Below are 14,290 nucleotides of genomic sequence, written 5' to 3'. Positions count from 1 at the left end.
TTGTGTATAAAAAAGAAAGATTACTCTTTTTATGTTACGTTATCAAATAAGTATAAATAATAGCAACCCCCCTTTAACTGTCATTGTTAGTTATTTACAGTGCCCTAGGGTAGGCGAATTTGTGGTGAAAGCTCTAAAGATGTTAGGTCATAGTTGAACTTAATAAAATTTTAATGGTGTGTGTGTGTACTTAACATTCACTCAAGTAAAATGACAGCGCACCAATAAGATAACAGTAACATTCTGGTGGTATAATGGTATAATGGTTGCTGTATGATTCCCTTTACTATTTCTTGCTTACTGGAGACTTCAGGAACCCCACAGTTGAATCGGTTGTTTATACCTTGATTTGGCTTTGCAGAGAATGTGTATTCTAAAGTTTAAAAAAAATCTAATATTTTATTTAAATATCTAATACTGTTTTGATTATCTGATTTTAGGCATTTACTTCTGGGAATCATGATCTTAGAGAAACAGTAAATAGGTTGATTAGAGTGAAAATAAATCTTTGGTAACTTTGTTACTCAAATACTCTCTCTTACTTCCCGGGTTAAAACCTTAATTATTCCTCTTATTTCATGCCATAGCTCTTAGCTTTAGCCTTTTGAGTCCCTTTATATACATTTATACCCCTTACTCAAATAGTCAAAAGAATGTAGCCCCATATTTATGTTCTTTAGCACCTTTTTCTTTCCCAAGGCTTCCTTGTAGAAACCTTCTTTGCCTTATATTTTACCTTTTCCCTTTATTTTCAGTCCCTAGCTCTCTCTTTCTAATTACTCCTTTAGGAAATAACTTAGAACATTGGCACTGAAATTCTAAAGGTTGTTAAAAAGGAATACAGAAGTAAATTCAACTTCAGATGTAGAGGGATTGCTGCAGATAGGCTAAATAAAATAGTAGAAAATGTACAAGAGATTTTCTTAATAGATATTGTGGCCTTGACCTTTCAGTTTCTTCTCGGTTTATAGTGTTAAGTATAATGTTAATGTAATTACTATTCATCAATCTCCTAAGAGTCACAGCATGTTGAATCCCTCTAGTTTGCTTGTTTCATGGTTCTCAGAACCACCCATCTCCTCTTTCTGGACCAGTCTGAAACAACTCTCAGGAACGAGCTGTTTTCCTGGAGCCAGACCTCACTAATGGAGCTGCTGACTTTAGCATATGCTTAGAGTCACAGCAGCCAATAGTGTTTCCCATCAAGCTCTTCAGATGGTTACTGCAAAAAAGACTAATACCATCTTTCCACTTTTTTAACCCCCAGCTAAGTTAGATTATATATGCTTATACTTTAAATATGCATAAATAAGATATCTTTGCATCTGCTATGTATGTTGGCTGGTTTGTAGGGGGCCTAAATAGTATGTGAGTGATAGAAGTACTCCATGTAATGTATTTTAGGATTACTTGGCTCACTTCTGAAATGTGTTTAATGTTGTTTTATCTTTTTAATTGTAGTTTTATGTTTATGTTCCACAAATTGGTTATGACATTTCTTCTCCTTTTTGCTACAAAAGCAACATAACAATGTTAAGAAAAGTTTTAATAAAAAAGAAAAATCTAATTCTTCCATCATAAGAATATACTCATTGACATGTTATTTAAAATTCCAGAGTGGGAAGCTACCCATCAAATGTTTAACAGGAGTGAAATGTTTAATTTTGGTAAGGCACAGAGTAGAATATTTGATGATGTTGTGTCATTGAAAATGATAATTAAGAGATCTATATATAAATGAATAAAGAAAAATGTTACATGCATGTTGATTTTAGAAAAATGTGCATATAAAAATATTGGAAGATAATATATAATAAGTAATAGGTGTGTTGAGTCGATGAGATATTGGGGGGTAGTTCCTCTCCTCCCCTCATACCAATTTTCTGGAATTTCAAGAATATTTAAAAAGCCAACTATGAAGAGTTTGGTAATTATTTTAATTTTTGTCTCTTACTGGCTTCATGTATCTCCTCTTAATTTCTTAGTCAGCTTTTTGGTATGAGTATGATATTTTTTCCCCAGTTCTTAACTCAAACTAAAGATTCCTCAGTTACAGTATTGTTGATTGTTGCCTTTGTCTTTACAGAGCAAGGCAGCATGCTTCCCTCACCTTCAGAATCTGGACTTGTTCTAGGTTGGAATTTGAGCACACTTGAAAAACCATTTTGAAATGAATTCTAATTACTGTTAAGGAAAAGAGTAAGAAAAGAATAGTGGCAGAGAGCAAAATATGTCTGAAACAGATTTTTAATAGTAGGTAGAATTGATGGGGGACAGGGGAGGATAGGGTGAAGAATAAGAAAGCTAGCAAGACAAAAACTCAGAAGGAAGTTGAGTTAGGCCTCCTAAAAACCCCCTCACAACTGTGAAGCTTATGAAGAAAAATGGGATCGACAAGCAAAATATATAGTGTACGCTAGAATCTCATTATAACATTAGTTTTTTATATGGATTTAGGCATAGTAATCAAATCACATCCTCTTCCTGAGAAGTACTAGTTTTGCCCCTTGAACAAAAAAATTATCTACACTTAAACATAAATTTGGAAGCTGGGATGGTGTGGTAGGTGTGTAACCTATAATATTAATGGGTACTGTGGAATGCCATAAAGCTGATCTTAAAATGTTTTTATTAAAAGTTTATATCTGAATAAAGCAAGTTTTATCTTTTTATGTAAAATTAAATTCCTAACAAAAAATTTTAATTAGAACGACGACTTGTTGCACTAATGCTGTTACAGTGTATGATGGTATAAATGATATTAGGATGAAGGATATTGAGGCACTTCAGAACACAGGCTCAGGAATACTTAGGCATGACCCTGGTATTTATATTGGTAAGTAGTGTCTAACTACTACTGTGATTCTGTATTGACTTTTATGTATTAAGGTAATAGCATTCCTAGTGACTTGAAGGAATCATTTATGTTTGAGTTTAAGATCATGGAATTGGCTCCCTTCCCTCTGATTTGTTTTTTTTTTTTTTTGGCCATGATACGTTCATTATCTCCTTTAATGTTTATGTCCTTCAGTTATTTTTTTCCATTAATAGAAGTTAGGTTTTCTTTTGTTATTCTTATGTAATCTCCTAATTTCATTTGAATTATTACAGTAATATCCCCCATACTTCCCCTCCCTCCAAGAACCTCATTTAAATTGCAGATTCAGAGCACTGAAAATGACCTTTGTATTTGGATTATAGTTGGTGTCAGTCATTCAGTATACTTACACTGAATAACTGCTGTTGGCCAAAGAGCTGGGTTTAGGGGTAAATACAAAGATAAATGACTTGCTCTCCCATCCTTTGAAGTATTGTGGAATATATGACACATGCTATGGTAGATGTAAGTACAAAGGGTTATGGGAGTAGAGGAGGGGAGTGGGTTGCTTATTTTTGTCTTACCTAACTGCTAACATGTACTGATACAGCCCTTGTCAAGTTAACAGATGAGCATAATATTTGGTATTTTTAATTCTTACTAATAAAATGAAACTTTCAAAATTTTTTATTTAAATAAATTTTTGGAAAAGAAGGATATGGTGTTTGAATTTTTATTTGTTTAAAACCTGAATGGAGGTTCGGTCAGGTAAAAAATTCCTATCTTTGAAATACAGAATGATATGGAACCTAGCAAAGCTGTTCCACTGAACGCATCCAAACAAGATGGACCCGTGCCAAAACCACATAGTGTTTCACTCAATGATACCGAGACAAGGAAACTCATGGAAGAATGTAAAAGACTACAGGGAGAAATAATGAAGCTATCAGAAGAAAACCGACACCTGAGAGTAAGTTGTTGAAAATAAGTTGATGTAAATGAAGGCATAGAGTATGTGAATATTATAAGGCCATTTTATCTATCAGTTTTTTAAGTTCCCTTGTGTGAGTACACCCTGACTTTTGCTTCCCACTGTCACCCTTTTTTTAGAGTCTTAACCATGGTTTCTGGTTGCCTGCAAGTTCCTTTCCTAGTAGATGTCCTAGTTGTTTGTCATCTGCCCTGTGGCATTGCTAACTTCCTCTATCGTTTGTACTGTCCTTCATATTCTGTGTCCTAGTCATGTGAACTGTCTAGACTGGTGATGGGCCAAATAGTAGTAGCCACTAGTCAGTCACAGAGGACTGTTGAGTACTGGAAATGTGGGTTGAATTGAGATGTGTAGTGAGTGTTAAAATATACACTAATTTCTTAGACTTAGTACAAAAAAAGTATAAAGTATCTCTTTTTCTGTGTTGTTAAATAGTGAAGTAATATTTTGGTTATACAGGATTAAATAAAATATATTATTAAAATTAATTTTATCAGTTTCTTTTTACCTTTTTAGTGTGCAATTAGAACATTTAAAAGTATGTTTGTGGTTTATATTCTGTTGGCAGACAGGGTTGGGCTAGAGTGTCCTGACAGAGCCTGTTTTATCACCCCCCCTTGTTTTTGCTTTAGCTTAAGCACTTTGTTCTGACTGGAATCCCCTAAGATCCTGTCCTTGCCCTCACAACACATCTGTACACCCACATTTGTCTCTTGGTACTCAGTTCTTGTTTTTTTCAGTATAAGCTTTTCTAGGACTCACTCCCCCGAGAAGAGAAGAAAAATTGTTTTGGAATGCCTGTTGCCTTGGTTTCCACCATACCTCTTCGTTTTGTTGCTATTTGTTGGAAGTCTTTCTCCCTCTAGTGGGCAGTAGTTTCTTTGGATGCGAGGTCTGCGTTCATCCTTGCAGTCTTAGCACATGCATATAGTCAGTAGTCATACATGTATTTGAATGAATAAATGGATTGACTGGCAAAAGAGGACTAATTTGAATATGTGTGGAGTTTATTAATAAGTTACCTTTGACAAATTTATTTCAAGACATGAATACCTTTACATTGCTTCTTAAGGCTTTATTAGGTTTTCCTATTAATGTAGCTGATACAAAAATATAAGTAAATAAGCTAAATCATGAGACTTAATCTACATTTGATTATTCTGTTAAATTTATTTAGTAACTACACTAAGTCAAAGGTACTGTGTCTTGAATCGATCCATGCTGAAATAATTTCTTTGGCTATTTGTACATATTCCATAGTGTACTCCCTTAGGGCCCCCTTCTCCCAGCATCATCCCAGATGGTGGGAAGATTATCTCCATTTCATATGCACACCATGGATTTTTACGGATGCTGTTGTTACTTTTATCTGCCAGGACTTCCACAGTTCTGTTCTTTGATGAAAATTGCTCCTTAGCATGCTCTACAGATTTGTTCAAAAAGTCAGTTCGTCTCTTGGCAGGAAGGAAAGAAGTAGAAGTAGTAGGAATGGCACAGGTAGGGCAGGGCTGGGAAATGCAAGAGTGAATAGGGTGTGAGGGGAGTGGGACTAGATTCCTGATCTATACTCTATAGGCTGATGTTCTGTTTATAGGAGATGCTACTTGAAAAAGCATTCTGCTGTTTAAAAGACAACACGAGACAACCATAAAGACCACTGGTTTATAGATCAGTTTCAAGCCCTTTAATATTTCATTCATAAGGCTCATCATAATTTGTTGCCAGATTAACTTTCTTAAGCATGTCTGATCATTACCCCTTTTTATTCCTCTAGCCCTGTCATCCTTAGTCCATAGTGTGCATCTGATTCCCCTGGTGAACTTTTTTTTTTGGTGTTGCTGTGAACTGCCCTTTGCAGGTGTTATAATTTTTTTTTTATTAAGGCATTACTGATATACACTCTTAATGAATGTTTCCCATGAAAAACAATGTGGTTACTACATTCACCCATATTATCAAGTCCCCACCCATGCCCCATTGCAGTCACTGTCCATCAGTGTGTAAGATGCCACAGATTCACTATTTCCCTTCTCTATGCTACACTGTCTTCCTCGTGATCTCCCACACCATGTGTACTAAACATAATACCCGTCAATGCCCTTTTTTCTCCTTCCCCACATGCCCTCCCACACCCCTCCCATTTGGTAACTACTAGTCCCTTCTTGGAGTCTGTGAGTCTGCTGCCTTTTTCTTCCTTCAGTTTTGCTTCGTTCTTATACTCCACAAATGAGGGAAATTATTTGGCACTTGTCTTTCTTCACGTGGCTTATTTCACTGAGCATAATATCCTCCAGCTCCATACATGTTGCAAATGGTAGGATTTGTTTCTTTCTTATGGCTGAATAGTATTCCATTGTGTATATGTACAACCTCTTCTTTATCCATTCATCTACTGATGGACACTTAGCTTTCCATATCTTGGCTATTGTAAATAGTGCTGCAATAAACATAGGGGTGCATATGTCTTTTGAGTCTGAAAACTTGTATTCTTTGGGTAAATTCCAAGGAGTGGGATTCCCAGGTCAAATGGTTTTCTATTAGTTTTTTGAGGAACCTCCATATTGCTTTCCACAATGGTTGAACTAGCTTACATTCCCATCAGCAGTGTAGGAGGGTTCCCCTTTCCCCGCATCCTTGCCAGCATTTGTTGTTCTTAGTCTTTTCAGTGCTGGCCATCCTTACTGCTGTGAGGTGATATCTCATTGTGGTTTTAATTTGCATTTCCCTGATGATGAGTGGTGTGGAGTATCTTTTCATGTGTCTGTTGGCTAGGTGAATTTCTTCTTTGGAGAACTGTCTCTTCATATCCTCCACCCATTTTTTAATAGGGTTATTTGCTTTTTGGGTGTTGAGGCGTGTGAGTTTTTTATATATTTTGGATGTTAACCCCTTGTCAGATATGTCATTTACAAATATATTCTCCCATATTGTAGGATGCCTTTTTGTTCTGTTGATGGTGTCCTTTGCTGTACAGAAACTTTTTAGTTTGATGTAGTCCCATGAGTTCATTTTTGCTTTTGTTTCCCTTGCTCGAGGACATGCATTCAGGAAGAAGTTGCTCATACTAATATTCAGGAAATTTTTGCCTATGTTGTTTTCTAAAAGTTTTATGGTTTCATGACTTACATTCAGGTCTTTGATCCATTTTGAGTTTACTTTTGTGTATGGGGTTAAACAGTAATCCATTTTCATTCTCTGACATGTAGTTGTACAGTTTTGCCAACACCAGTTGTTGAAGAGGCTGTCATTTCCTCATTGTATGTCCAGAGGTCCTTTATTGTATATTAATTGACCACATATGGTTGGGTTTATATCAGGGCTCTCTAGTCTGTTCCATTGGTCTGTTATGTTCTTGTGCCAGTACCAAATTGTCTTGATTACTGTGGCTTTGTAGTAGAGCTTCAAGTTGGGGAGTCTAATCCCCCCAGCTTTATTCTTCCTTCACAGGATTGCTTTGTCTATTGGGGGTCTTTTTTGGTTCAATATGAATTTTAGAATGATTTGCTCTAGTTCATTGAAGAATGCTGTTGTTATTTTCATAGGAATTGCATGGACTCTGTAGATTGCTTTAGGCAGGATGACCATTTTAACAATATTAAGTCTTCCTATTCATGAGCATGGGATGTGTTTCCATTTATTGGTATCTTCTTTAATTTCTCTCATGAGTGTCTTGTAGTTTTCAGAGTAAAGGTCTTTCACTTTCTTGGTTAGGTTTATTCCTAGGTATTTTATTCTTTTTGATGCAATTGTGAATGGATTTGTTTTTCTGATTTCTCTTTCTGCTAGTTCATCATTATTATATAGGAATGCAACAGATTTCTGTGTATTCATTTTGTATCCTGCAACTTTGTGGAATTCAGATATTAGATCTAGTAGTTTTGTAGTGGATTCTTTAGGGTTTTTTATGTACAATATCATGTCATCTGCAAACAGTGACAGTTTAACTTCTTCCTTACCAATCTGGATGCCCTTTATTTCTTTGTGTTGTCTAATTGCTGTGACGAGGACCTCCAGAACTATGTTGAATAAAAGTGGAGAGAGTGGGCATCCTTGTCTTGTTCCCAATCTTAAAGGAAAGGTTTCAGCTTCTCGCTGTTCAGTATGATGTTGGCTGTGGGTTTGTCATATATGGCCTTTATTACGTTGAGGTACTTGCCCTCTATAGCCATTTTGTTGAGAATTTTTATCATGAATGGATGTTAAATTTTGTCACATGCTTTTTCAGAATCTATGGAGATGGTCATGTGGTTTTTGTCCTTCTTTTAGTTGATGTGGTGGATGATGTTGATGGATTTTCGAATGTTGTACCATCCTTGCATCCCTGGGATGAATCCCACTTGAGCATGGTGTATGATCCTTGATGTATTTTTGAATTTGGTTTGCTAATATTTTGTTGAGTATTTTTGCATCTATGTTTATCAGGGATATTGGTTTGTAATTTTCTTTTTTTCTTTGTCTTTGCCTGGTTTTGGTAATAGAGTGATGCTGGCTTCATAGAATGAGTTTGGAGGTATTCCCTCTTCTACTTTTTGGAGAACTTTAAGGAAGATGAGTATTAGGTCTTCACTAAATGTTTGATAAAATTCAGCAGTGAATCCATCTGGTCTGGAAGTTTTGTTCTTGGGTAGTTTTTTGATTACCACTTCAATTTAATTGCTGGCAATTGGTATGTTCAGATTTTCTATTCGTTTCTGGGTCAGCCTTGGAAGGTTGTATTTTTCTAGAAAATTGTCCATTTCTTCTAGGTTATCCAGTTTGTTAGCATATAATTTTTCATAGTATTCTCTAATAATTCTTTGTATTTCTGTGGTGTCCATAGTGATTTTTCCTTTCTCATTTCTGGTTCTGTTTATGTGTGTAGACTTTTTTTCTTGGTAAGTCTGGCTAGGGATTTATGTGTTTTGTTTCATTCTTCTTTACTTATTTGTGCTCTAATCTTTATTATGTCCCTCCTTCTACTGACTTTGGGCCTCATTTGTTCTTCTTTTTCTAGTTTCTGTTTACCAGTTTCTAGTTTCGATTAATTGTGAGTTTAGACTGTTCATATGTGACTGTTCTTCTTTCCTGAGGTAGGCCTGTATTGCAGTATACATCCCTCTTAGCACGGCCTTTACTGCGTCCCACAGATTTTGCGGTGTTGAATTATTGTCATTTGTCTCCATATATTGCTTGATCTCTGTTTTTATTTGGTCATTGATCCATTGGTTATTTAGGAGCATGTTGTGAAGCCTCCATGTGTTTGTGGGATTTTTTGTTTTCTTTGAGTAATTTATTTCTAGTATATCTTTGTTGTCTGAGAAGTTGGTTGGTACAATTTCAATCTTGTTGAATTTACCGAGGCTCTTTTTTTGGCCTAGTATATAATCTATTCTTGAAAATGTTTCATGTGCACTTGAGAATAATGTGTTTTCTGCTGCTTTTGGGTGTAGAGTTCTGTAGATGTCTGTTAGGTCCCTGGTGAACTTTTTAAAAATAGATATTAGGCCGTCCCCAGACTTAGTGAACCAGAATAATTAGGAGTATATTTGAAATCTCTTGCTGGAATCAAGAGACATTGCTCTCAACCCGGGACTAAATAGCTAAAGAACAGAAAAACCCACAAACCCTCCGAAAACCCAGTAATGCAAATACAGTAATATGACATCAGGTAGAATCTTGTAGTTGGTATTAGTAAAGCCCACTAGAGGGATCAGTGTGAGGAAAGAAAAATTAGCTTGCACTGAGGAAGTAAAAATCTGCCCTGTCACTCATGTTGGTGGGATGGTGGACACTGATAAAGCCAACTACATAGGTAACAGGGTTATCAGTAATTTTCCCCAAGGTCAGGGTCACACTGCAGCTGATGAAGTGTTTATTAACAACCTCCTGCTTAGCTAGAGTGACTAGGGCTTTCTTACTGAGAAACCTTGTCCCCTAAGATCATAGACTGTCAGAAACCTTTGCTGTGTGAAACCTATCAGTAAGAGAAGCAGCCCACTCTTGTCTGGAGGATCTGAGCAGCCTCCCTTTCCAGTAAAGGTGCAGAGCTTCAGATGGGGGGTTTTGTATACATCATTCCACATCTGTTGTAATGGATTCTATGTCTACTCTGAATTCAGACCCAGTGCTAACCCTGCTACAGCCCTCATGCTTCACTTTGAGCATATCAAAATAGTGTATTTTTGTCATCCTGAAATTACCCTTCTACCCAAATCCTATAAAATCCTGTCTCTTCCTTTGGTCAGATACTTGCCTGGTTATAGTGAAATCTAAACTTCAGACTACAGGTTTGTTTCTGGTGGTCTTTGGCTGATGGGACCTAGGACAGGTATAACTGAGCTAAGATTACTGTGGGCCACCTTGGAAATAAGTGCATGCCCAAAACTCTTCTTTTTTAGAGGGATTTGCCTTCTATGTAATACCTGATTTTTCCGTTTCTAGGAGTAAAACTCAGCTCCAGTTAAAAAAATCAGCATTATTGAGGTATGATTTATATCCCATAAAGACATCCATTGTGAGTGTACAATTCAGTGATTTTTAGTAAATTTATAGAATTGTGCATCTGTCACTAGAATCTGGTTTTAGAGTATTTGTATCACCCTGTACAGTTTTCTTATGCTGGTTAACAGTTAATCCCTGTTCCCATCACCAGCCGTATGTATACTGATCTGCTTTCTGCCTATGGATTTCTATCTCTATAGTTTTATTGTGTGCATATTTGTTTTTAAAACCTTTTTGTGCATATATTTTTTTCTAGGATGAAGGCTTAAGGCTCAGAAAGGTAGCACATTCGGATAAACCTGGATCAACCTCAACTGCATCCTTCAGAGATAATGTCACCAGTCCTCTTCCTTCACTTCTTGTTGTAATTGCAGCCATTTTCATTGGATTCTTTCTAGGGAAATTCATCTTGTAGAGTGAAGCATGCAGAGTGCTGTTTCTTTTTTTTTTTTTTCTCTCTTGACCAGAAAAAGATTTGTTTACCTACCATTTCATTGGTAGTATGGCCCACGGTGACCATTTTTTTTGTGTGTACAGCGTCATACAGGCTTTGCCTTTAATGATCTCTTACGGTTAGAAAACACAATAAAAAAAAACTGTTCGGCTACTGGACAAATTGTATATTACCAGATCATCACTAGCAGATGTCAGTTGCACATTCACTCCTTTATGAAATTCATAAATAAAGAATTGTTCTTTCTTTGTGGTTTTAATAAGAGTTCAAGAATTGTTCAGAGTCTTGTAAATGTTATTTTAATAATCCCTTTAAATTTTATCTGTTGCTGTTACCTCTTGAAATATGATTTATTTAGATTGCTAATTCCACTCATTCAGGAAATGCCAAGAGGTATTCTGTGGGAAAATGGTGCCTCTTACAGTGTAAATTCTCTCCTTTACCTTTGCTAATATCATGGCAGAATTTTTCTTATCCCTTGTGAGGCAGTTGACTGAGTTTTTCATCCTTACAATCCTTTCCCATGGTATTTAACATAAAAAAAAATAAAACTGTTAACATATTTCCTGCTCGGTAGCTTGTTTGTGTCTGTTGTGTCATTAGATGGGGATACTAGGGAGCCCACTGTTGGTAATCTGAAATACATAATGCACAATTTTATCTTTCATTGATACCTTTTTAGATATTATAGTATGTGTTGCTAAAAGTCTTCATCTGTTAAGGAAAGGAATTGATACTATTTCAAGCTGTTATAGGTGTTTTGGAAGATCAAAACTAGTTTTATATATTCACGATAACATAAGCAAATGGCATGAGAATGAAAGTGCTGTAATTTTAGTCAGTTCATATGCATGCCTGTGGCTCTGCTGCGTTTACCTGATTCTTAACAGATTCTTTTGGTATCTCCTCAAGGAAGACTAATCTTTCTTAGTGGTTCTAGTCAAGTGCTTTTTAGCCAGCCTAATAATTCCTTTTATTTTTATAACATTTCGTAGTAATATTTAAAAGCAGGTGTTTTTTTCCTGTCCAATTTGATTTTCAAAGTAAATTTCCACTGTGGAAATTTGACATATCTGAGCAAGCCTTGGGAATTTTGTGAAAAACGACTTTATCCTTTGCAAATCTACCTGTTACCATGTGAAGCACATTGGTTATAGATATGAATTACAGGGCCTGATACTTCCGACACTTAGTCTTATGTCTTCATGTATTTCACTTACACTATCATAGAAAGTTTTGGAACCAGAGAAAATACATTCAATTTTTCTATTGAGTACAATGTAATAATACAAGTAAGTTTTGAGTCCTCCTGGAAAATAGGTGTTGGTTTTGTAAAAGATGCACTTGTCTCTGAAAAGAATATTGGACTTTGGGACTTGATGTGGTGCAGTTAAGTACGTTAGACCCAGGTCTGTTTTGTACATTTATAAACGAATGAAATGTTCTAAAGTATTATGGTTGCCTTTTTTATTTTAAGTATGTTTTGAACTTGTCAGATCACATGTATTGTGTCCTTGAGCTCTGTCGTATCTTTTATAAAACCTCTTGCCTGTGTACAAAAGTTACTAAAAACAAGCACACGTAATAGCATGCTACTGCAGGTAATGTTTCTATTGTATGCTTTACAGTCATGGTGAGATTTCCCTCTCTTTCTGATAACTGGAAAAACATGCTAACAAAAAAGTCTTGTATTTTTGTCCCATAAAGCAGAAATAGTATTTTCTTGGCTTAAAGCTTTTTATATAGTCAACATTATTCGTGATGAGTATCAAACTTGGTATTTCATAGCTATCATTTTTTAGAAGAATGAAGTTGTAAAAAATTTAGCAAAATCCCGTTTTATGGGAATGCTCCTTAGAATTCATTTCAACCCCTTTGTTTTATAATTGAGAAATCTGAGGCCTTTATGTGAGATAATTTTCCCCATGTCTCACAGGTAGGTAGAGGTAGAGTTGGAACTAGAAATCTGCTCTTCTGACTCAAGCTCAGTGTCTTTTCTGGTAACTTTGTAGAGGAATATTGTCCTAATTTGACATGACTGAAATGATGAACATAAGATGCTGTTTGACTAGTGTATGTGAAATTTCCTATCATAAGATTGTGTAACAGGCTACTGTTGAATAGTCTCATGTATGTGTTTGGTTTAAGTGTTTAGGCTAGAAATGCCTGCCCCTGATAATGGTAATAAATATTATGAAATACAATGTATTTTTAGATAGGCATTTTACAAAATGCATTATGCAATGGTTTTGAAATAGATTATAGTCTGGATAGCATCTGAAAAGTATATATGAGCTTAACTGCTTTACATATCAGGAGATGCTCTGATTTTGTATAGGAGACTTAATTTCTCTTTTTAATTGCTGTATGAAATGTGATCAGATTATTTTACTACCAATGGTTACTTTGAAAGAGTCCAGCTATATTAATTGATAATATATATAGAGATTAAATTGTTTGTCTTTATTTCTTACATGTTTAGAAATTTTTGCTTTGCCTGCTTACTTGTGTATGTAAGCATGAGAGGAATATACCATGGCTAATACTGAAATCACAAGTAATTAAGGCCTTAAGTTCATATGTGATGCTAAATGCACTACCTTTATTCTTTCTGTAACTAGTGGACCTTAACTTTCCCCATTCTTGTATTTACAAGAGACAGATTTAAGGACTGTATTTTTGAGTGTGTGGTATGTTATCTTTAAAGAAAGAAGGAACTAACACTTGGAAAAAATATATATATCAAATTCAAAAACTGGTCAACTGAAAATAATATTCTTAATTTCTCCTTCAAGTATCTTAGCTAAAAAATTATCCTAAAATTGATACTGATACAGGAATTCGTTTTGGATTGTAATCATTCAAGATACACCACTTTGAAAACTAGTTGCATCAATATGGTAAAAAAAAAAAAAACATCATTTAGGGTATATCCCCAAATTGTGATATTCTGCCACTTTAAAAACCATTCAAGTAATAGTTTTCCTAGAACTTTGCACATTCCTAGTCAGCGATTTTGGTGTGTGCATAAATGTTAAAAGGTTGAAGAGGGAAAGATCACTGTTTACCAAATGAAAAAACAACAAAATAAGGTAAATGATCTTTATTTTCTAGCTTTCAAAGGAAATTAAACTACTGCGTGAATAAATAAACTGTTTAAAAATGTGGTGAAGTGTCATTTTCCTTTCCAAAAAAGAAAAAAAGGAATTTTATTTCAATAGATTATGATGGTTTGTGTATTTATGTTTCATCAGGGGACTTGAGTTCTGATGGCAGATAGTCTTGCATAGTGACCTAGAGGTGATACCTGACCTTTCTAGTGAAAAATGGGTAAAGCTGCTTTTTTCAGTTCAACTTTAGATGGCCCACTCTTAGAAGCCAGGCTTCTGGAGAGTTCTGTACAGGAACAGTGGCCTCTTGGGAATGCCTGGCCTGATAGGGGTTGGTGCAAAGAAGTTTCAACAGCCATCCTTAAAGAAAATTTATCTTACTACATTTCTGATTGTAAAAATGTGTAGAAATAATTTCAGGGAATTTGGAAAACAAA

General features: G+C 35.4%; 1 protein-coding gene across 1 annotated transcript in view; it reads left to right on the top strand.

Moving 5' to 3' along the window:
- VAPA (VAMP associated protein A) overlaps nucleotides 1-13,910 on the top strand; it is a 49,129-nt gene extending 35,219 nt beyond the window's left edge. The window contains exons 5-6 of the mRNA XM_036880680.2: nucleotides 3,615-3,788; nucleotides 10,546-13,910. Of these exons, the coding sequence (XP_036736575.1) occupies nucleotides 3,615-3,788; nucleotides 10,546-10,704 (333 nt within the window). The 3' untranslated portion in view covers nucleotides 10,705-13,910. The remainder of the gene's footprint in view (nucleotides 1-3,614; nucleotides 3,789-10,545) is intronic.
- Nucleotides 13,911-14,290: the final 380 nt, after the last annotated feature.

This window comes from Manis pentadactyla, chromosome 6, assembly GCF_030020395.1.
Source record: "Manis pentadactyla isolate mManPen7 chromosome 6, mManPen7.hap1, whole genome shotgun sequence".
In the NCBI taxonomy this organism is placed as follows: domain Eukaryota; kingdom Metazoa; phylum Chordata; class Mammalia; order Pholidota; family Manidae; genus Manis; species Manis pentadactyla.
Note: the sequence above shows the minus strand (reverse complement) of the source record. Positions and strands in the feature narration are given on the sequence as shown.